This window comes from Saccostrea echinata, unplaced genomic scaffold (genome assembly GCF_033153115.1).
Source record: "Saccostrea echinata isolate AGI-Se365-2 ecotype Australia unplaced genomic scaffold, CSIRO_AGI_Sech_v1 ptg000054l, whole genome shotgun sequence".
NCBI lineage: Eukaryota > Metazoa > Mollusca > Bivalvia > Ostreida > Ostreidae > Saccostrea > Saccostrea echinata.
The window spans coordinates 41,437,694-41,462,979 of NW_026889803.1; the positions used below are offsets into that span (position 1 = coordinate 41,437,694).

At 34.2% G+C, this 25,286-nt stretch overlaps 1 protein-coding gene across 1 annotated transcript; it reads left to right on the forward strand.

Moving 5' to 3' along the window:
• Positions 1-18,341: 18,341 nt before the first annotated feature.
• Positions 18,342-24,662, forward strand: LOC133206217 (uncharacterized). Its single transcript, XM_061342160.1, has 2 exons — positions 18,342-19,872; positions 24,435-24,662. Exons 1-2 carry the CDS (start codon positions 18,440-18,442, stop codon positions 24,553-24,555), a joined length of 1,554 nt encoding a protein of 517 aa, XP_061198144.1. The 5' UTR covers positions 18,342-18,439; the 3' UTR covers positions 24,556-24,662.
• The last annotated feature ends 624 nt before the right edge of the window (positions 24,663-25,286 follow it).

Sequence of the window (25,286 nt, forward strand, 5' to 3'; positions counted from 1 at the left end):
CCATTGAATCATATATATTGTTGGGGCAATTAAAAAAAATTGCCACTGACATCTGTACTTATACACAATAAACCAGTGATTGATAATGTAAAATGATGAAAGAAATTTATTGTTTAAGGGGGGACCTACCCGAAAAGTCTTTGTGAAATTTTGGTTTGTTTGTATGTTGTTTAACGTTCCTCTCGAGAATTTTCCACTCGCATGGAGACGCCACCGCTTGCCGCTGTAGGGCTGCAAATTTTTACCTATTCTCGGCACTTAGGGCCACTGAGCAGTGAGGGATATTTTTCGTGCCAACATGTACACCTACTGCAACACGGGACCTTGGTTTATACAGCCTCATCCGAAGGACTTGTCTCCACGTCCCGCAGTGGATTCGAACCCCTTACTAAGCGACTCTAGAGCAGACGCTCTAACCACTGCGCCACGCAGGCGACGTGAAATTTTTGAAACTTTGCTGTTTTTAGATCACCTGAGCTGAAAGCTCTAGTGAGCTTTTCTGATCACCCTTTGTCCGTCCGTCTGTCTGTCCGTCCGTCTGTAAACTTTTCACATTTTCAACTTCTTCTCAAGAACCACTGGGCCAATTTTAACCAAACTTGGTACAAAGTATCCTTGGGTAGAGGGGAGTTTAAATTGTTAAAATAAAGGGCCAAGATCCCTTACAAGGGGAGATAATCAAGAAGAGACCAAAATTGGGTGGAGTCATTAAAAAATCTTCTTCTCAAGAACCACTGGTCCAAAAAAGCTAAAACTTAAATGGAAGCATCTTTGGATAGTGTAGATTCTAAATTGTTAAAAGCATGACCCCCGGGGGTAGGGCGGGCCCACAATAGGGAATCCAAGTTTTACATTTAAATATATAGGAAAAATCTTTAAAAATCTTCTCAAAAACCACTGGGCCAGAAAAGCTGAATCTTATGTGGAAGCATCCTGGGGTAGTGTAGATTCTAAATCGTTCAAATCAGGACCCCCGGGGGTAGGGCGGGGCCACAATAGGGAATCCAATTTTTACATAGAAATATGTAAGAAAAAAATCTTTAAAAATCTTCTTCTCAAGAACAACTGGGTCAGAAAAGCTGAAACTTATACGGAAGCATCCTGGGGTAGTGTAGATTTTAAATTGTTCAAATCAGGACCCCCGGGGGTAGGGCGGGGCCACAATAGGGAATCCAAGTACTACATTGAAATATGTAAGAAAAATCTTTAAAAATCTTCTCGAGAACCACTGGGCCAGAAAAGCTGAAACTTATATGGAAGTATCCTGGTGTAGTGTAAATTCTAAATTGTCCAAATCAGGACCCCCAGGGATAGGGCGGGGCCACAATAGGGAATCCAAGTTTTAATGTAAATATGTAAGAAAAATCTGTAAAAATCTTCTTCTCAAGAACCTCTGGGCCAGAAAAGCTGAAACTTATGTGGTAGCATCCTGGGGGTAGTGTAAATTCGATCTGAATTGTTCAAATCATGACCTCCGGCGTAAGGTGGGGCCACAATAGGTATTACAAGGGGAGAAATCTGGTAAAGAACAGCATGGCCAAAGTTACTCAGGTGAGAGATGTGGCCCATGGGCCTCTTGTTTTCAATGTCACATAAATTTTAGGTATTAAAATATTTACCTTTGTATGTTGCAGCACGTCCAAGAAAATACTGTTCTGGTGTAAAATGGTAAGAAACTATTGATTTTTAGTCAGCGTCAGTTTTGCACAAAATGCACAAAATGCATTAAAATATCACAAAAGGAAGTCCATATGTTTGAAACTAGGTACATTATATGTAACAAAAATTGGAGATGTTCTGACAATTTGCAAAAATGTGTAGTTTGAAGATAACAGTTCTATATGTTTAAGAATTTGCTACTGTCTCTTGATTAATAAAAGCAATTTCAAAAGAGACAAAAAAACGTCATTTGGTTAAGAGCAAGATCAGTCATAATTCAGAGAGCGGCTTAGGACTTATATTATTACATAATATACATAATGGTCAAGTTTGATTAAGGAAAGAATAGTGTTGCTATGGTTACAAAGAAGGGAAAACGGCCAGTTTTCTTCTGCAGAAGCTTTCTCTATTTAGAGAATGTATTGTGGTCAGAATTGAAAGTTAGGTAGGTTGTTTTATATATATATTGATTTAAAAAGTCAAAGAAAACTAAACTTAACATTTGTATACACTTTTTTCAGATAATTTCCTTATCAACATTTTTCTTTAAATAATAGGTTTTGAACGTTTTGAAATGCAGAATTTTAAACCACATCATTAACTTGAAAAATTAGTTGTAGTCATCTGAAATGTGCTCTATTAAAAAGTAGAAACATGAAAACATGCAGTGGATTACACGAAATTCCTTTTAGAATTTATTGCCATAGCAACCAATAAATATTATTACATTTCTGCCTCATAATATGTACTAGGATCTTCCTCTATTATACATTTTAACGTATGATTGTTCTGATTTGATCAAATCAAATGAATAAAATTATTGATTTTCAATACTTTGTTACCATAGTTACGAACGTAATAGTTGTTTTCTCGAATATTTTTGTCATTCAATTTTTTTTTATTTTTATTTTTTTTTGGGGGGGTTGGGGGGTTGGGGGTTGGGTTAAAACTTTAGGGTAAGTTGCCAAGGTTACTTTGAACCTAGCAAAAAAATGTCCTATAAGATATTGACGAGGTTTTGTCTGAGTTAAACCATAAAAAATGGAGTACAAGATTTTAGCTTTTTGGCAGAAATGTCACTTTCGACGTATTGAAGGATTTTTACCCCACTTTTTCATTACTTTTTTCATAATTATTTATATAAATGTGAGAAAAATAAGAATTGAAAGAATACGTTAGAATGTTGATAAAACAATTTGTCAAATAGCCCTAGCAAATGTTTACAGAAAATTGTAAAAACGGTCATAGTCTTATTTTCTTACGTGTTATTTATTGAAAAATAAAATCAAGTATTACCAGTGCTATAACAAACGGCGATTAAGTAGCAAGTTATGTCTTGTACAGCACAACTATAATACCAGATTCTGTGTGACCAGGAGCCCAACACGATAAAGGGTTCTAGAATCATATACACTCATCTTGAAGTCCATATCACACCCCCTACATTCATTTATTTAGTGTAAATAGAGCACAGCACAGCTAGTTTTTTTGTTCCCTACATGTACGTGTGAACAAACATAAATTATAAATGTATGATTAGAGTGATAAGTAGTGTGTTTGTGTGTGTGCGTGTGTGTGTGGTGGCGAAGAGTAGAGAGAGACACAAGGGGACAGAGTGAAAAAGGAAATAGAGGGAATTGTGTGTGTAAAGGAGAGAAACTGAGATTCGAGGCGCCTTGGTTTTTATTCTTAGATACTACACCGAATAATGATCATTCAACTAAGTAGGTCACTGTGACCTAATTTTTGGCCACAATATCTCATGGCCCCAAGGAACCTGAGCTGATAATGTATTATGATCCAAGACTTCTTTGGTTTGGTTTGAACATATTTTATTGTAGTTTTTAATTACAGAGGGATTGGGCACAAGTTCTAAAAACTTATTAAGCCTTCTCCCTACATGTAAATGACAAAAATTAAATTAAATTAAATTAGGTCACAGTTAAATATGTACATTCAAAATATTCAACATTAGTGAAATTTACAAATCAATGCATTTTAAGAAATCATACATATAATTTTGTATATACATGTATATATAAATAAATATATTTATAATAATACTAATACTAACATGTAAATCTGCCAGAATGTTTAATAAAAGTTTGACTTCTTTGTATCAAGATAAAATTTGATTTAATCTCAAAAATGGAGGTCACTGGTTTACTTAAGAATTGACAAATCATGTAAAGCACAAGATGTATCAAAAGTATTGTGTTCAAAATATATAGGCTAGAGGATTTCAAAATGATGAACTGTAAAATTCAGGAGTTATGTCAGTTTTGAATATTTTAAATATTCCAAACAACCAAAATGAATTTGAATTACCATATTTATATGGGATTCCGAAACTTCATAAAAATCCTTACAAACAAAGATACATAGCGGGTTCCAGTAAATGTTCAAACAAGCCTCTTTCTTTACTCCTCACTAAGATATTAACAGTGGTGAAGGAGAAACTTCAAGAGTACTGTGAAACAATATATTCGAGTAGTGGTGTAAATCAGATGTGGATACTTAAAAATTCCAAGGATTTTTTGGAAAATTTGAAAATTTCAAATTTGAGATATAAGATACCACAGAGTCTGACACATCTGTTTCATATTTTGATATTTTACTTGAATAAGACGTTAATGGTAATCTAACAACCAAGCTTTATGATAAACGTGATGACTTTAACTTTTCAATCGTCAACTTCCCTTACTTATGCAGCAATATACCTTCATCACCTGCATACGGGGTATATATCTCTCAGTTGATTCGATACGCAAGAGCATGCTCTACGTATGTACAATTTCTAAAACGAGGTAAATTATTGACAAACAAGTTGATGAAATAAGAATATCAGCTGTCTCGTTTAAAGTCATCATTTCGAAAGTTCTATGGTCGATACAATGACCTTATCAGCAAATACAATTTATCATTGAGTCAAATGCTGACTGACTTTTTTCATACTAATTGTTAGGCCATTATTTACACACTAAAAGTTCGACGGATTTTTCCGTTATTTCCCAATCATGACAAGGAGCACACGGCGGATGTGACCGATCGGCAGGGGATGCTCACTACTCCATGGCACCTGATCCCACCTCTGATGTTTGGAGGTCCGTGTTTGCTCTGCTCCTATTTTGTATTGTTTAATGGACTTTTGAGCTTGAATACTGTTCGTTATCTCCATATATTTCATACTTTTGTTGACATACACCAGGGCACAAGGTACACCAGGTTTGATAACTCCAAGTCTCTTGGTATTCGAAATATCTAACTTCAATATTTTGAAAATGAATAGAAGTAAAATGAATGAAAAAAGGTCCCTGTGACCTACTTTTTAGTTGAAGCGCTCCGAAATCTCAATATGCATTACCTGACAAGGTTTGATGCTCCTTAGCGTCACAAGCTCCAAGGTATGCATTTAAAAGAATTTGAAAATGAAAAGCTGCAAAATTCAAAAATATGTCACCGTGACCTAATTTCGGGTCAACATACCGTATAACGGGTATTTTCTGCGGTTGTCCAATTTTTGCGGAATTTTGCGGATGGGACAAATCCGCAAAAATTACAATCGCAAAATATTTTTTTTCAATATTTCTTCAGATATATATTTTATACATGCAGGTATGATAAGTGGTGCATATGTCACAGGATTCTCATTAACGCAAGAACCTGCGTACTGGACGCAGCAAAATTATTTGGGACGCAAGTTCTTAAAAACGATGCGTCCGCAGACTCATGAGTGGACACGTCCTCGTTAGCGAGAAAATTCGGGTGTCATCGAAATTCGAAGATTTTAGATGTCAGGATTTGTCCAAACAATATTGAATCAAAACGTTCATGTAAATAATATCAATTTAATAAGTTTATACAAAAAATCTTTTCTTGTACCTATTTATTTTATACGGATATACATGTACATGTAAATGATTAAAAGAGATTTCGCAATTACTAGCCCAAACTCCGATAGCTGCAAACAACACATAGTAGCTTTTCTTTCTTTCTTTTACACTTTTTTCAATCTTGTGTTTTATCTTGAGACCATAATTACTGCTTGTATACACAATGTGGCTTGATTGTCTCGTGCATTTCACACAATGCAGACGACTGACAGGATTAGTTACGCCTCAATGCACATGGCACCTATGATTGTATACGGTCAACTTTAGTTACTTGATTATGTAATGTTTGTTTGAGCTTAAAATATAAACACCAGGATAATTTTGATGGCAATTAACTTAAAGTGAATTTTTAGAATATGGCTTGGATGCATTAATTATCTATATATTTAAATATTTTAATAGATCGCATAAAACGTGTGTTACAATGTAGAATAAAGATTTTTTATTTTTGTTTGGGTGGACTGATACGGCAATAATTCATTTCAATTGGGACTCGACATACTTTTACAAAGACTAACCAAAAGATAGTAGTTTAATTAAACTTAATAGCTCAATATCAGTTGTCATGCATCTTTGATCAATATGTCTCAATGAATTTATAAAACGTAAACATGACAGCTATCTGATAATTCCTAGAGTTTGGTGATCATACCCAGTAAATAATTTTTTGCGGTATAATGCAACCGCAGAAATTGAAAACGCAGAAATTAATTTGCTATCTTTTAGGGGTTAAATCGCAAAAATTTCTAACCGCAGAAAATACCCGTTATACGGTATCCTGAGGTCCTAAGAAGCATCAACTAACAAGATTAATTATCCTGAAGTCACATTGAGACCAAGGCTTTTGTCCTAGGGTAATGCCTTGAAGAATTTTAAATCAAGTTGTTTTTGTCTATGTAATTTTCGCACTATTGAATTATGAAAAACACAGTTGAGTTTTTAATTCGCCCCGTTTTCAATTCGCCCATTTTTGACGAGGACGGATGAGGCGAAAATAAAACGGGGGTGAAAACTACCCTGTATTCCTTATGTAAAAGACTTGATAATCTGTCGAGTGGTTAATGAGAAGATTTTTAGCAACCACTATTTTTTTAACACTTCTTTAATTATCTCCCCTTGCTCAACAGCCACACCCCTATTTTTAGCATGAAATATATGGAGATAACGAACAGTATTCAAGCTCAAAAGTCCATTATACAATACAAAATAGGAGCAGAGCAAACACGGACCTCCAAACATCAGAGGTGGGATCAGGTGCCATGGAGTAGTGAGCATCCCCTGCCGACCGGTCACACCCGCCGTGTGCTCCTTGTCATAATCGGGAAATAACGGAAAAATCCGTCGACAATTCAGTGTGTAAATAATGGCCTAACAATTAGTATGAAAAACATCAGTCAGCATTTGACTCAATGATAAATTGTATTTGCTGACAAGGTCATTGTATCAACCATAGAACTTTCGAAATGATGACTTTAAACGAGACAGCTGATATTCTTATTTCATCAACTTATTTGTCAATAATTTACCTCGTTTTAGAAATTGTACATACGTAGAGCACGCTTTTGCGTATCGAATCAACTGAGAGATGTATACCCCGTATGCAGGTGATGAAGGTATATTGCTGCATAAGTAAGGGAAGTTGACGATTGAAAAGTTAAAGTCATCACGTTTATCATAAAGCTTGGTTGTTAGATTACCATTAACGTCTTATTCAAGTAAAATATCAAAATATAAAACAGATGTGTCAGACTCTGTGGTATCTTTTATCTCAAGTTCACCAGGATATATCGTATCGACATAAGAATGAAAATAGCCATTGTTAATTGACAATACGTCGTCGATATATCTAGATGTCGAGTTGAACGCCACAGCAAGTGTTTTCTTCTTTTCACGTACAAGACTTTGGACGAATTCTGCTTCATATGAATACAAAAAAAGGTCTGCTAATAACAGGCCGCAATTAGTACCCATGGGAATTCCAATAGATTGTTGGAAGACCTGGTCTCCAAAAACCACATAGATATTGTCAATCAGAAACTCAAGCATCTTTTTAATGTCAACTTCAGAGTACTTGTGTGTACAATCAGAATGTTTTTTAACAAAATAATTTTGCAAATGACCAATGACAAGGTAAGTATATTTACGAGTTCCATTTTTATTGAAAAAGCAGCTGTCAATGATATCAAAAAGCCTGGACTTTAATTTATCGTGGGGAATGGTTGTGTATAAAGTTGAAAAGTCATAAGTTTGTAAGCTGTTGATTTTGGTAAAATCTTGTGATTTCAAATTTTCCAAAAGTTCCTTGGAATTTTTAAGTATCCACATCTGATTTACACCACTTCTCGAATATATTGTTGCACAGTACTCTTGAAGTTTCTCCTTCACCACTGTTGATATCTTAGTGAGGAGTAAAGATAGAGGCTTGGTTGAACATTTACTGGAACCCGCTATGTGTCTTTGTTTGTAAGGATTTTTATGAAGTTTCGGAATCCAATACAAATATGGTAATTCGAATTCAGTTTGGTTGTTTGGAATATTAAAAATATTCAAAACTGACATATGATTTTGAAGAATTTCTTCCTTAGAAAGGGAACTATGAGTATAAGTTGGATTACCACTTGTAGAATTAAATCCAAGTTCCTCAAAAATACTTTTAATATAATGAGCCTTACAAACAAAGACAATGTTGTTACCTGCTTTGTCAGCAGGGACCAGTACGTACTGATCATGTAATCTATCTAATTCTTTTTTCACTTCTGGATTATTGAAAACAGAAGGATAGATGGTTTTCATATTGCCTCTCAATCTTTTAATGCGCGATTTTAACATACATCTGATACATTTAATCCATTCTGACAAAGTGTCAAGGTCTTCTTTTTCATGTCTGGCCCATCGCCTGGCGTAGTCCTCTACAGAATCCATAATATTTATGAAATTCTTACGCCAGTTGAAGGATCTGGGTTCCCTAAATTTAGGACCTTTTAAAATTAGTGATCTAAGATCCTCATTATTAACTATATTTACGTCATCAGTAATAACGTGTCCAGCAGGACTATAGTTATAGGGTGAAGAAGAACATGAACACGATGGAGGATTATGTTTCAGATATTCGATATCCAGGCCCTGTAAAGTTTTCTTGTAATTAAAAAGTTTGGAAGCAATAGTCGATGTATATTTGTAGGAAATACAAGGTGTAGTCTTTAACTTGAAATATGGTGGAATACAAGACATTACTTATATTAACCGCGTCAATTCCTTTGTTGGCATATTGAAGTTTAAGGAAAAAACGGATTGTTTTAGCTGCATTTTCTTCAGTAAAACGCGGGGGTTTAAAAAGCCTATGATTGGCAATATCCATAACTACAGATCCGAGCCTATATTCTGGTGTCGAGGAATCCAAAAATGGACTTTCCTTGACCTTTTCAAGAAGACTATTTAAAAGTTTCAAAGGGACAGAGTAAAGTTTGGTGCGAATATGATGTAACCCTAATTGTTGATTTACGTAAGGTAGTAATGAATCAAAAGAGACATCGTGTATTAAAGGTTTATTGTAAGACCGATGCCCATGACTACGCTTACGTCTCTGTGTATGGTTAAAAAGTCCCATCACATTTACATTGTTACACTGTGGACTGGAAAGATTTCCAACACTATCGACATTGTCATTACATCCATAGGGAAAGGCTGTCCCTAGCTTTCTTATCCAAAATTCTTCTCTTTGTTTACGGAAAGGTGTACTCAGTGATGGACTGTTTGTGTGGTGGTAAATCTTTTCCAGTATTCTAACTTTCATTGACAAAATTGAATGATCAGGTAAATTAAAATGTTTGTATAAAAGTTGCTGACCCCCATTATTTATCTGAAATCTATGACCTGATGTTCTTTTATTGAGTGATCCCTTGGTTTCACCAACATAAACAAGTCCACAAAGATTACATTCTATTCCGTAGACAACATTAGAAGATTTGCAGTTCAGATTTTCCCAAGTTTTCGTACAGAAGCTCTGTCCAGTAAGATTACTGGTGAAAGAAGTGTTAGTTATCAAAATGTCACAGGTTTTAAAAAGTCATTCAGGCACAACCCTACTCCTTTGTCAGTGATTTGAATCTACATTATTTCATGAAGCATTCACGTACGTTTTGTCGTTTTTACCCAGTTCTGGAGAAGAAGATTTTGTATGATACACTAAATTTTCACTACAGTTGAACTTTGGTATCTCGAATACCATGAATATTTGGAAGTAATTTGGAAGTCCAAACCAATCATTATTTAAATATTCTACCCTCGATATCTCGAATCTTCGAATATCTCTAAGCTTTTTCTCGGCCCCATCGAGTTCGAGATAACTAGTTTAAGGTTTGAATGTATTTCTTAATTATCTTCATTTGAAAGAGGACTTGGTCCTTCATGTGAAAAAATATTAATACCCTATTTCCCAGTGTGTTATGTGGCAAGTTTTGTTAAACTTGGTCCAGTGTTTCTGGAGAAGTTCAAAATGTGAAAAGTTGCAGATAAGACAATTCAGCATACGGCCTTCGGACACTCTTCGATCATAAGGTTTCACTTGCGCCTTTGGATCAGGTTAGTTAAAAAGGATAGTTATTACGTGAAAATCTTTCAAAATGTCGCAGCTTGATTTTATGATCCTGTATTATAAGTAACAAGAGGCTTATGGCCACAACGCTCACCTGAGTAACTTTGGCCCTGCTGATCTTCACCAGACTTTCCCCCATGTAATACCTATTGTGGCCCCATCCTATCCCCAGGTGTCATGATTTAACAATTTGTAATCTACACTACTCCAGGATGCTTCCACATAAATTTCAGCATTTCTGACCCAGTGGTTCTCTAAAGATTTCTCGTATATATTTCAATGTAAAAATTAGATTCCCTATTGTGCCCCCCTTACCCCCGGGGGTCATGATTTTAACAATTTAGAATCTACACTTCTCCAGGATGCTTCCACATAAGTTTTAGCTTTTCTGGCCAAGTAGTTCTTGAGAAGAAGATTTTGAAAGATTTTTTTCTATATATTTCAAAGTAAAACTTGGATTCCCTATTGCGCCCTCCCCTTTACCCCCGGGGGCCATAATTTTAACAATTTAGTATTTATACTACCCCAGGATGCTTCCACATAAGTTTCAGCTTTCCTGGCCCAGTAGTTCTTGAGAAGAAGATTTTGAAAGATTTTTTCTATATTTTTCAATGAAAAACTTGGATTCCCTATTGTGGACCCGCCCTACCCCCGGGGGTCATGATTTTAACAATTTAGAGTCTACACTACCCCAGGATGTTTCTACATAAGTTTCAGCTTTTCTGGCCCAGTGGTCTTTGAGAAGAAGATTTTGAAAGATTTTTTTCTATATATTTCAATGAAAAACTTGGATTCCTTATTGTGGCCCCGCCCTACTCTCGGAGGTCATGATTTAACAATTTAAAATCTACACTACCCCAGAATGCTTCCACATAAGTTTCATTGAAAAAAAGATATTTTAATGACCCCACCCTATTTTTGCCTTTTCTTGATTATCTCCCCTTGTAAGGGGGCTTGGCCCTTCTTTTTAACAATTTAGCTTCCCCTTTACCCAAGGATGCTTTGTACTAACTTTGTTTAAAATTGGCCCTATGCTTCTTGAGAAGAAGTTGAAAATGTGAAAAGTTTACAGACAGACGGACGGACGGACAACGGGTGATCAGAAAAGCTCACTTGAGCTTTCAGCTCAGGTGAGCTAAAAACCAGTATAACTGAAGTCTCAACAGAAATGTCTGTTTTTGTTTTGACTGTTCAAAGCACAATAAAGGCTCAAATGATGATCAAAGTTTTCTCTGATAACCTTTCAATTTTGAACTTCTCAAGAACCATTTGACAAGTTTAAACGAAACTTGGCAGAAAACAACTTTGGATGAATAGGATTCAAGTTTTTGCAATGAAAGGCTATGTCCTTGTTAAGGACATATAATTAATAAATGATGAAAATAAGGTGGGGAATTTTATCTTTTTCTTAGGAACCAAAGCCACGAAAGATAAATATTTTCCCTGTCAAATGTATATACATGTACATAATGGTTGAAATCATTGCCCCTTAGACCATAGTATGGGGTCAAAGTATTTAACACAAAACAAAGCAATGGGCTTAGGGCACATCATTCACTCTTCTTGAAAAATAAGAATGACTTCAGCTTTTCCATCATCAACTTCTCTTGTTTATGTAGCAATATTCCAGCATCACCTGCTTAATGGTATTTATGTATCCCAACAGATTCGATACACAAGAGCATGCTCTGAATAAGATCTTTTTTTTTTAAACCAAGGCAAGCTAACAAATAAGTTGATGTTGCTAGGATTTCAACAACCCCGTTTAAAGTCAGCTTTTTGCAAATTATACGGTCGTTATAAAGACCTCGTTTGTAAATAAACCTATCATTGGGTGGCATTTTGTGTGACATATTTCATACCATTTCTTGGGTCATTGTTTTTATACTAAATTTGACTACAGAGTTTCCCGTCTACCTGATCAATACATAGAGCTCACGACGGGTGAGATCGGTCAACGGGGAATGCTTTACTCCTCCTATAGGCACCTGATCCCACCTCTGGTTTTTCCATGAGTCCGTGTTTTTGCCTTGTGCATGATTTGTTTTGTTTACTGAATTCGAATTTATGAAATAAATCACTATTCGTTATCTTCGCCTTTAACATTTGTTCAAGTAGACAGATGAAACCCCTTATTGTTGTTGTCAAAAAAGTCCATGATGTCAGCATTTTACTTTACAGTATTCATCACAATTGCAGTCAAGATGGCTTGTGAATGTCGATATACTTCTGAATAAATCATGGCCAATTCCTTGCTCCATGGGCTGTAACAAGAACAAATATGCACCTACTTACGGTGCTTACCGGTAGCTTTTTATGATTCTACAGTTCTTGTGAGGATTTTTTAAACAGATTTTCTCCTTTATAATCAAGTATTAAATTTTAACACTATAATGGCATCAACTAAGCCCAAGGGGTCATGCCTCAAAAGTGACTTTTTCCTGTTTGGAGAGGCGTGCATATTAATATGATTCATTGTAACCCTGCTGTTCTTTAGACATGATTTTTTTCCCTTCATGTACTTAATATTGACCATCTAATTGCGGCCCCAACCTAGCTAATTGATCACAATTTAATAAAGTTTGACTCTGTACTTCAGAAAATGCTCGTATATCAAGCTGATTAATTGTAGAATTGTACAGCTTTACTCTGAAACACTTCATGTATACCGGTGTTGTATGGTGAAACCCCCATAGCTAGCGAGACTTCTCAAGGAAAGCTGGATATTAAATACGGAGATAACGAACAGTATTCAAGCCTAAAAGTCCATTCAAACAATACAAATCAGAAGCAGAACATATACAGACCTCTAAAACATCAGAGGTGGGATCAGGTGCCATGGAGGAGTGAGCATCCCCTGCCGACCGGTCACACCCGAAGTGTGCTCCTTGTCATGATAGGCAAAAAACAGAAAAATCCGTAGACGATTCAGTGTGTAAATAATGGCCTAACAATTATTATGAAAAACGTCAGTCAGCATTTGACTTAATGATAGATTGTATTTGCTGACAAGTCATTATATCTACCGTAGAACTTGCGAAATGATGACTTTAAATGAGACTGTTGATATTCTTGTTTCATCAACTTATTTGTCAATGACTTGCCTCGTTTTAGAAATTGTTCAAACATAGAGCATGCTCTTGCGTATCGAATTAACTGAGAGACATAAACCCATTATGCAGGTGATAAGGGTATATTGCCACATAAGTAAGGGAAGTTGACGATTGAAAAGTTGAAGTCATCACGTTTATCATAAAGCTTGGTTGTTAGATTAACATCAACGTCTTTTTCTAGTAAAATATCTAAATATGAAACAGGTGTGTCAGACTGTATGATATCTTTTATTTCAAGCTCACTGGGATATATCGAGTTGACATATGAATGGAAGAAACTATTGTTAATTGATAATACGTCGTCGATATATCTAAATGTCGAGTTGAAGGCCACAGCAAGTGTTCTCTTCTTGTCATGTATAAGATTTTAAATAAATTTTACTTCATACGAATACAAGAATAGGTCTGCTAATAACAGGCCGCAATTGGTACCCAAGGGAGTTCCGACAGATTGCTGAAAGACCTGGTCTCCAAAAACTACATAGATATTGTCAATCAAAAACTCAAACCTTTTAATGTCAACTTCAGAGTACTTGTGTGTACAATCAGAATGTTTTTAACAAAATAATGTTGCAAATTACTATATGATGAGCCTTTCCCTTAAAAATTTGGCTATAAAGTAAGCCCTTTTCCCGAAAAACCAGCTATTTAGTGAGCCTTCTCTCGGGCAAATCTCGCATTATAGCCATTCTTTGGTAAGAAGACTCAATAAATATAGTTAATTCTTCTCCGCTATATAGCAAGACTTCTCCGCTCCATTATAGTTTCCAGAATTTATGAAAACAGCATTTTTGTACTTTTTTCGTTTTTAAAAAGAAACATTCTTTTACGGATATCGCCTTAGAAACGGATCAACCAATAAGTGTTAATCCATTACGTTGACAAAAATATTTAATGTTTAAAATTGCATGCTAACATGATGCACATGATGCATTTCTTCTGCAAAATTAAATTTCTACAGCTGGGCTTATGGGAGATTAACTACGTCTTGTAATATTTAGGGCACTGTGTCATCTAGATTCCTTCCCTCTTTTCAAAACATTAGATGCGAAATATTTCAGTTACATTTCATTATGATGGAAATCTGTATTTCAGACTTTTCTTTATAATTCTCTATTTTGTGCCAATCTCTTGTTTAATCATATTACTTAAATATCAGGTTCTACAAAGGAAAGAAATTAACAGACCGAGCGTAAGACGATTTTTTGTTCATCATTATAGCTCGTAGAAAGTATCCAATTTATTTCTTTTTCAGCAGTGAAAACTTATATTTATGCTTTAAATAAAGTGATCTTTTTGCAAGTGGTATTTTCACTGCGAAATATAAGAAAAAATCGCGGCTAAACTCTCGATTTTCGTCCCCTTTACGAAGAATGTTAAAAAGAAAATAGTTCGTGCATAAATAAACGTTCCAAAATTTCTTCACATAGATTTAAAAGTGGGTATTTTTTTTCTAAAAAGTTGAAATTTAGCAAAACTTTAAGAGAGTATTTTCTCTCTGCTTTCGAATCCAATATTACACCCCTGGGGTTGAGGGGACAAATCTTATACCATAATTTCCTAAGGCCCCGCCCGCCCCTCTCAAAATGTTCCGCCCCGGTTTTTTTTTTTTTTGGTTTTGTTTTGTTTTGTTTTTTTTTTTTTTGTTTTGTTTTGTTTTTTTTTGTTTCGTCTTTCAATTGAAAATTTGTTGCATCGATCGCGCTCAAAGTTTTAGAGTTAATCCCCGTTTGTATTAAAAGTCGCGTAGCACTATTTTTAGCACAGGGGCATGTGGAGAGTTATTACAGGTTTTCGGAGGACTTTATAAAATTACATTTATTAGAATTCAAAACAATAAAAACTGGAGACCAACATCCTGAGGTTCAAATTGCGGAAGATTCTCACGTGTGGATACCGAAAGGTATTCAATAGGGTCTGTACCTAAAGTTATAAACTAGAAGATATAAAACAGATCACCAACACTTCGTGAGACTGCAGCAGTAGATTTATGTAATTTTATAAAGTCCTCCGAAAACCTGCTGCAGTCTCACGAAGTGTTGGTGATCTGTTTTATATCTTCTAATTTATTAGAATTGTTTAGTAAAGGCTAAATTAGACATCATGTGTTGTGTAACATTTTGACAATATCGAACATGTCAAGAACACAGGTACTTGTGGACAGGACACCCCCCCCCCCCCCCAAAAAAAAAATATACTCCCGGGTCAAAAAATATTTTTATGTCTTTTTTCATAAGCTATTCTTCTAGTACACATTTACAATGTATTCTATATGAAAAATCCAAAAAATATCGCAGAATTAACGTTTTACTAAAAAATCATACCCGCAGTATTATGGATTTTTCATATGGAATACATTGTAAATGTGTACTAGAAGAATAGTTTATGAAAAAAGACATAAAAATATTTTTTGACCCGGGGGTATATTCGGGGGGGGGGGGGTCCACAAAAACGAAGAATTGGACGTTATAAGCATAGGGGCTTGTCTTCCGGATTGTTAAATGTAAAATAAAGTAATAAAATTTTGAATCTACTTTAAATACACTTAAAAACTTGTTATAATACAGATTTTGACACTGTCAGAAAAAGGAATACCATGTTTTAAAAAAAACGTACCACACCTATATACATAAACTCTACAAGCTTAATTGTACAGATTCCGGGGGAAGCTGACTATGGGGGAAATCCTACTCTACAACCCGCGGTAGTCAGGGACACGCCATGATTGGCATTCAGTACGAATTTTAAATAAAATACAGCATGGTTAGCAATAATGATTCAATCTTTGATGTCTGGAAATATTTTAAACGCATCGGCAGTTCCAAATCTGTAAAATTTACTTATTCGAGAGGGTCAACATTTACGTATCAAACATAGTCACACTGCATTAACAACTGAGAAACATAGTTTTAAACTTTTTGAATTCTCTGCGGAACAAAAATTTGTTAGGCAAACAATCTGATGATATAACGAAAGCTACATGCCTATGTGTATGGTCTAAACATGAACATTAAAATTTATGATTGTAATTTTAATTATACCCTTTCTTATAAGAAACCTTACAATGTAGCGTATTTACTCATAGATTCGTCACTCACAAAGCTATTAGATTCCATTTTTAAACCATGGTGTACACAAAGAAATCAGTAACAGTATTCTACTGTATTTTATTCACAAATGGATCTTTTTTAAAAAGAGTTTCATATTTGTAATATTTAAGATTTAGAAAGGAAAATTGTTAGATGTTTGATTTCACACTATTCATATTGAAGCCTGATATGCTATTTTTGAAATTATACATGAAAAAAGGAAGGGTCAGTTTTTTTTCAAAGCTGACATAATTAGAGGTTGTAATTCCTAAAACAAATTAAAAAAAAAATCAGAAAAATTGCATATAGGAATAATTAGGCGTTTTTGTTATGTACTACCTTAAGTTAATATAGTCCTGAAAAAAAAAATATCCAGAACATTCATAGATTCAGAACATCAGAGAAATTATTTCTTTTTAAAATGGTAACATGAAAATATTTCTCTTCAAGTTACATGTACTTAGACTCATTTTTTTGCCTACGGTAACGGAGAGAAAATAGGCGTTCATGTATCTGAATTGTGAATTGATTTCTATAATTTTTATACAACGATCTTGCTGGAATTGCTTGCACTGGAATTGCAAGTAAATGAAATAATATACTGGGAAGTGAATGAAGAGTGAGGAGTGAGATGATTAAGTTTGTTTTTGCCGGATTTTATTTATCGACTCGTTTCTACATGCTCGAAATGAATTAAACACCCACATATCATCATTACATTCTCTACAGAATATCGGCGATCGAATGCAAATTAGATATTTGTCAGTAATCCTTACGTATTTTTGATTTGCTGAATTTGAACGATATCACGTCATTTTGATCTGTAAAATTATATTTTTAAAAAGAAAATTAAGTGCATCTGACACATGTTTTAAAATAAAGTATTACATGCATTTCAAAACTTCAGAAACTGTCTCAACGTGTTTTTAATCTTTCTGTTTTTATATGTTAGTTTTAATGAATTATGAAACAAAAATGAATAGTAAGCCATCTGCTGAACACAGGCTTGTATCGTAATTACAACTGATAAGATTGTAATAGCAGGAAATAGTCGATCAATTGAATAGAACCAGCGCTGATGATATACTTATTTCCGGTATCTATTGGTCCATATTATCCAAATTGGTCAAAGCATATAAAATTGTTGTTTGCTTTGAAGCATTGTACACCCATTTAGATAGATTTGTTCAAAGTTCTATGTTTTAGTGTTTTATTTATTATATGCACGAAATGAAAATAGAAAGAAAAATATTTTGTAAACTGAAATTCTTGAAAAACTTGCTCAGCAATGATTGTACATGAGTCACTGTTTACCGCAATTGTATTGATTAACGAGACTCTTGCAATACCTTGTACATGTAGCTTTAATTTTGGTATGTCACAGTTCTGAATATAATTTTCACAAAAAAGAGAAAATTCTGAAAAATTATGTAAATAATTAGGATACATTATTGTTTTTTTAAATTGTTTTAATAACTAACAATGCAGTTTTTTAACTGAAAACAATAGAAAGGGCCAACAGGTCCTTCTCACAAAGACTGAACGAATATATCGAAGCATCTGATTTCGAGTTCGTAATGTGCTTTGAAAGGAGAGGACATTGATATTCAAGTTTTGTATTTTGCAGCAACACTTTGACATATCCTATTCCCCAAAGTGTGAAAACTGTGCTGCATGGAGCTTGTTCATTAGAATCCATCTCTCAGAATTACCGTACAGAGGCATCCATTAACACATGGGGTAACAAGTGATACCAATTACGAAAGGTTCATAAACCGATATTCAGCACTCTTGTCGATGTTGGTGAGAATATTGGTGCAGACAGTTCTCCAAATATGATCGATGATGACTTAATAAGAAATACAGTATTGTATTCACATTAGTTTAAGGAATTACTAAGGCCGCCAAGATGTACTTGTATAGTGAAGGGACGATAGTGTTGTTTCTGTTAACCACAATAAGAAGAGTGTTGATGACAGCTGCTGGGAATCCTTATTGACGCTGGATGACCGCTTTGTTTATTGGAAATGAAAAACGTTTATCCTCGCTAATCCGGGACCTAAAACTATACGGAAATTTTATAGAACATCCATGAACCTCACGGGGGTAAACTTTTCGTCTGGTTTGGTGAGAGATACGCAGTGGAGCTATTCCTGGAAACTTTTAGTGTTTGTGTCTGTATTTCTGTGCATATTTCTGGTGATCGGTGTGACAAATGGACTCTTGTTCATACACTACAGAAAAAGAACAATTAAGCTTCTGGATGTATTTCTTTTAGTCATATACATAGAAATAACAAACCTTTGTTCCATTCTATCCTTGGTTCTTCTGTTATTTGAATCTGTAAGCCAGTATTCTGATTTAGTGAGAAGTTTGTCTTTCCCTTTCCTTATAAATTGTTTCTGTCTGACTCAAGTTATAATTCTAAGACTGACTCGCCTTGATGTTAGACCGATTCAATATAATGGAATTAAATGTGTTCTTCTCACTACCTGCGGTATGATATTATTGGCTATAACTCTCCAAATCCTAAAATCTATTACCTGTTTTGACATGAATTTGATGACTCTATCGGATATATTTTTTATTTGTTACGCGTTCTATCATATGATATGTTTTATTTTGAGTGCTCCAAAACTTTCCAAATACACAAAAGAATTAAGAAATGTCAAGCGTGAAATTAGCATTCATACGCTATCAAAAAGAAATTATTCTTCGCGCGAGTCTTCTATGAAGCGCGTAAAAGCCCCTCGTCTAAGAAATTGCGGGAACTTGGTGAAATTAGTCAGTGACTCAGAATCTTCTGAATGTTTGACAGAACAAACCAAGTCATCGACCGTGGAATACAGCACCTGTAGACATATCTCACTTTACAGATGGGTTTCTAAATCGTCGGCATGTAATTTCACAAAAGAAGAATGTAAATATGAAAGTGTCAAACGAACGTCAGACACAAATTTATTCGACGAGCTCAATGGCGAATCTTTTGCTTTGAGGAATCAAAGGGACTGTGAGGGAATACCCAACTGCAGAAAAGGTCATAGGTCAATGTCATTTCCCCGAGAAGGATCGGATTCTGCACCATTAACTCTAAAAATTCCACGATCTTGTTGCAATTTGCATAAATCTGATACTTTGGGTGTTAATGATCTAGAATTTAAACACAACATTAGCCCTGCTTCATCTAATAGTTCAGGAATAACAAGAATTAGTAGACGAAATCTAGGTAGTGGTTACGTAGCAGATAGTGAAGTTATTAGTATGAATTCTGATTGTAGCGACAAAAATCAACCTTTGGAACTTCTGTTCCCATCTGCCATCACCTTACCGAATTCTCTATCATTCCTGAGTTTTTATCGCGTTCAACAAGGTCGTCTTCTTCACAGACTGTTGTACCTTTGTTATACTTTAACAGTTGTACTCTGTGTTGCTTCTCTAATCAAAGTGTGCCGTGTATACAATTTCTGGAAGCAGAAAATAAATGAGGATATTCAGAAACAGTTGACATTACGATTTTTTGACAGGTAAGATTTCATCTTAAACGCATATAATATTGATGGAAATATTCCTTCCATGTAAGATTGATGTACGCTATAATCACTAATTAGCAAAAGTACAGAAGTGACTGATGTGCAAATAATACGCAACTATGGAGCCCTATATGAGGAATGAATATTGATTTTATTATCAAATATCACAATTTGTTTCTGATGAGCTTTCGACATCGTATTAATTATATATTTGTGTGTTTGTTACTATTGTACTATATAACGTCAGGCTACATCCCATTAACGATCAATTATATTATATATATATTAGGTTTGTGGCAACGCACTTTGAAAAAAATTACGCACTTTGAATTTTTTTTTCAAAGTGCGTTAAAATTGGGGGAAAATCAACGCACTTTGAAAAAAAATTTCAAAGTGCGTTAAATTTGGGACAAAATCAACGCACTTGGAAAATTTGTTTCAAAGTGCGTTAAGAGTGTACATCCACATTTTCTTTTTTACCATGGAGACACTTAACGCACTTTGAAAAAGTATAAAACAAAAATTCTGGACTTAGATTTTAGTAATAGTATTATTTTGTTATATTTCTTTCGAAAAACTGATGAATTAAGGGCATAACTCTTATTCAAAATGTATCCACAATGATTCCTCGGAAAAAAAGCAATCCATTTACAGGGTAATTAAAACATTCTATTTGACATGTCTAGCCTGTTTATGATATCAAATTGCAGATTTAGAAGTATGCATAACATTTGTTTATAAGATTTTTTTTTTTTAGAAAAAGTTATTAGTGAACGAGGTAAAAATTTCAGTCGAGTGAGTAATGTGGCTAGGGTTTATTTTTCTTACTATCAAACAAATGAGTCAACCATTGTTTCATACATTTGTATTTGTTCACAATAGATAGATAGATGAATATGATAGATTGATAGATAAGTAGAGAGCATTTTCATGGTATGAAAAAATCATAATTGCTCTCTTTTCCCTATGAAAAATCGCGATGCTTTAAGTCACTTATCGACTTCTACATCTACCAAACTAATTACAGATTGGATGAAATAGAAAAAAAAAAGAAAGAAAGAAACGAAATTGTGCTATTAAACAATCATTCTACCATTATCCCTCAAAGACCAATTTCCATTTTATAACATTTTACGAGAACTTTTGAAAACAAGACAGCCTCTAAAAGTCTTTATAAAGTCTATATCTCAAATCCTGAAGTGACGTCATCACCGAAAAGTTATCCAACTGGGTTCAAATAATTATTTATCATACCTAAAAGAATATCGACCAAGCCATGTACATTTTTTCAAAGTGCGTTAATATGGTCAATATTAATGTACTTTGAAAAGAATTTTTTTTTTTAAAGTGTGTTAACCTGCTCCCAAATTTAACGCACTTTGAAAAAAAAATTTTCCAAGTGCGTAATTTTTCAAAGTGCGTTCTAACACGGGTTATTGGTATCAAGTTTTAATTACGTCACATTTAGATAACAATGGTGCAACCTTGTGCTACGTCAGGGGACGGTGTTACGACAATCAACAACAAAAAATGATAATTAATAATTAAATGAATTTAAATTGTATACAAAAGATCAAATGTAGACTATAAACCAACCTGTATATTCGAATGAGAGGGGTTTTTTTTGTTTGTTTTTTTTTGTTTTGTTTTGTTTTGTTTTTTTTTTTTTTGGTCCTCTATTCGTTAAAAGAATTGTAACGCAATATTTATTCTTGACAAATACCAAAGAATGACAGTATTTGCTGAACCCAAAGGGCGAGTTGAATATACTGTTCATCAGAGGTTCTTAACTTATGACATTGGCCTTACGAAAAACTGATTTACCAAACTAACACTATGATAGAAATGAATTAATTATACGTCTCTTTTTATTAATTAATTTCATGTGGATTAATTTGGATGCAATATGGATGAAATTTTGATCAATATACCTGAGTTCCTCTGCAATGTGCACGTTTCGAAAATAAACATTTATTATCAAAATAATTAATCTTTCAAGTTCAAGTTCAATTTAATTTCTCAAACCTCATACATGTAGTGGTACACGAGGTTCAATGTACAATATACACAAAGACAATATAAAAGATGGAATAGCGGAAATACGTAAAAGTTGGGTAGATAAAAATAATAATGGTGGACAGACTTGTCCATATACTTTAGATATGTAGTTACACAATTCAATTAATACTCTGGAGTCATCAGTTTACAATAATTCTAAAAAAAATTGTAACAATTCGTCTGTTACAATACTTTTTAGGAGATGCTTTTTTTTCTGGAAAAAAATTTGACATTCTAGAATATAATAATATTCATCTGCTTTTTGTCCCTTATTACAGATATTACAAAGTTTATCATTTGGTGGAATAGAATTCCACACCATCTCCCTGTCTCAACTGGAAGACGATGATTTGCAGTCTAAATTTAATTGAAATTGTTTTAAATTTTTTAGTAATATTTTAAACATTTTTTTTTCAAATTCAAACTGTTTTGAAGATACTATATACATGTATATGATCTTTGGACGAATCGTGTTTGTAGCTTTGCCATTTATATACTGATCTTTGAGACGTTGTTCAACTAGAGTTTTAAAGCATTTAATATTTATAAAAGCTTGTTCATTCCGTGCATTTGGGTATCCACAGAGATCAATTATATTTTTAATACAATAAATCCAAGAGTTCGTTTGACTACTTGTACGAAACTACTCAAATAAATACTTATATATAACACATACGATCTTATTTTCAGGACTTATCATATGATCCGTAATTTTGCCCAATGGGATAACATTCCTAAATACTTTGTTATATACAAAGGGAAGCGACGACCTCTTTCAATATAACGGTTTACAGATAATTATTTCGAATAATAGAATGAAACAAATCTGCTTTCCCACTAATTTCCCAAATAAATATATTTTTTGGCCATATATTCGAAGATTCGGGGGTAAATAGTTTTTGCTCTGTCCGTCAGTCTGTTTGTTTATCTGTTTATCTGCAAAAACTTTAATCTTGCCCATAACTTTTGATTGGTTGGGGCTATGGCTTTTATATTTCCACGTGTATTCCTTGTGAAAAGACCTTTCTTTGGGTACCAACATATTTGACCTCTTGACTTTGACCTTGGAGTTTGTCCCACTTTTTTTTTTTCAAAATTTTACTAAAATTTAACCTTGGCCATAATTTTTGAACAGTTGTGCAAGGCCTTCTTACTTAACAGGTGTACTCTTTGTGATAAGGCCTTTATTTGGGTACCAACAATTTTGACCTTGACCTTGGAATTTGACATAATTTTAAAAAACTTTAACCTTGGCCATAACTTTTGAACTGTTAGGGCTAGGGCTTTTATATTTCACAGGTCTATTGTGAGGGTACCTTCCCTCAGGTACCAACTATTTTGACCTTGACCTTTGAGTTTGGCCATAACATTTGAACGGTTAGTTCTAGGGTTTTCATATTTCACAGGTGCATTTCTTTTGACAAGACATTCCGATGAGTATCAGCAAATATGGAATTTGACTACTTCTGAAAAAACTTTAACCTTAGCCATAAATTTTAACCTTGGCCGTAACTTTTGAATGGTTGTTGCTAGGGCTTTTATATCTCATAGATGTATTCCTTGTGGTACCAATATTTTCAATCTCTTGAGAATCTTTAACCTTAGCCATGAGCAGAGCCATACTGGGGCATCAGTGTTTCACAAACACATCTTGTTTCATAGTGGTGCTTTTTTCCCCTTACATTAATTTTTTTTTCAAAAAAAATTCCTGTATAATTGAAGCGCGTAATCATGGAATCTTCTATCTAATGCTGTGATTGAAGATGTGATCCACCATTGATTAAAGCAATCATGACGGATTAGATAGGATAATACTGTAATATGTGTGATAAAATTGTCATGTATATGAAGCTCTATCTTATAGTTAGGGAATATTAGCGTCATGGTCAGTGTTCAATCTCATTTCTCGAGGTCACTGGCCAGGTTCGGGTCCACAAAAAGTATTCCAGAATTTAAACATCAATATTGTAGAAAGAAAATCGACAAGCATGCTACTTTAGACAAGATTCATCCTTTCTTAGAGAAAAAGTTTCCCCAGGGAATACATATTTCCTATTCTGAAAAAAATCTGTCTTTATTGTTGCTTTATTTCATTTTCTTCTTTCTTCTTCAGAAGCTAAATATTATCTTTCTAAATTTGATCCCATGTTTTTCATTGGACAAAAATACCATTTACTTTAAGAACATTACAGTAGTTCTTTTTTGGGTGGGCTTATTTTAACATTTTATTCTATGACCGTTCACCGAAATGAAAAAATAATATGTAAAGAATAATATGGTTTGATGTTGACTTGTCTACCTGTTTACGTAATAAATACACTTTCCTGTAAAAGAAAACAATTTTGTTTAGAGAATCGGGGAGAATTTTACGGTTATTCGCAAAGGAGAAACAACATCTAGAAAAAAAGCACAATTTTGATCAGTAAGAACCGAGTCTATTGTCGAAGAGTTGTCAATCCAAGCAAAGATTTTTTCATATTTTATTTTTGTCATTTCAGGATGACAGATGCTTGTGTTGTCCTGCTCACAACCAGCGCAGTTCGTTTGGTGGTTCAGCACCGAACAAATCGCAGACGGAAGACTGACACGTCAAAGACAGAAACTAACAGCGTCACGTGATTCTGCGTTTCGCTTCTTACAGTAATAAATGTGTCTATTTCATGTAGTAAATCAATCTCTTTTTGTTGGATGTGAGGGTTTAATTATTAAAAAAGCCGACTTACAAAGCCTTTGTAGATGATTTGTCTGTGACTGTTATTTATCGGGTTCTTGATCTAGAAAATTAATATCAGAAACTTGCATGTATTTGAATTTTAAGACATCTAAATTACTGTAATTATGTCTCCCCTAACAAATGGTCCCTGGAATGCTTTTACAATCTAAAAGAACCTTCATTGTGATGTTAAATACCATGCCAGTGTAGTTCTGCGCATGATCTTCCTTTACCATGGAAACTAATAAAGGTCAGTTAGGGGTGACACGCCATTTCTTCGAATAGCAAAGTATCTAGTTTCAATTGACTTCATGTCATTCACATTAAGATATATATAAACCCTGAAGAATGCTGAATCACACCACAAACAGTCATCATGTCACACGCCGGAAACAGTTATATCACTCGACGGAAACAGTTACAACACCCTCTCGATCGCTTTCACGTATTTTTATGTTACGCATTATGTAGTTTAATGACGTCGTTTACCAAGCAAATGTTAACAATGGAGCATAGTTCTTAACGTCATGAAAGCATTTTTCGATTATTTGTCTAAACTAAAAAAGTTTTAGACGATTTTTAAATTTTAACAAGAGCCTAATGGGCCACAACACTCACCTTTAGTACCATATAAAAA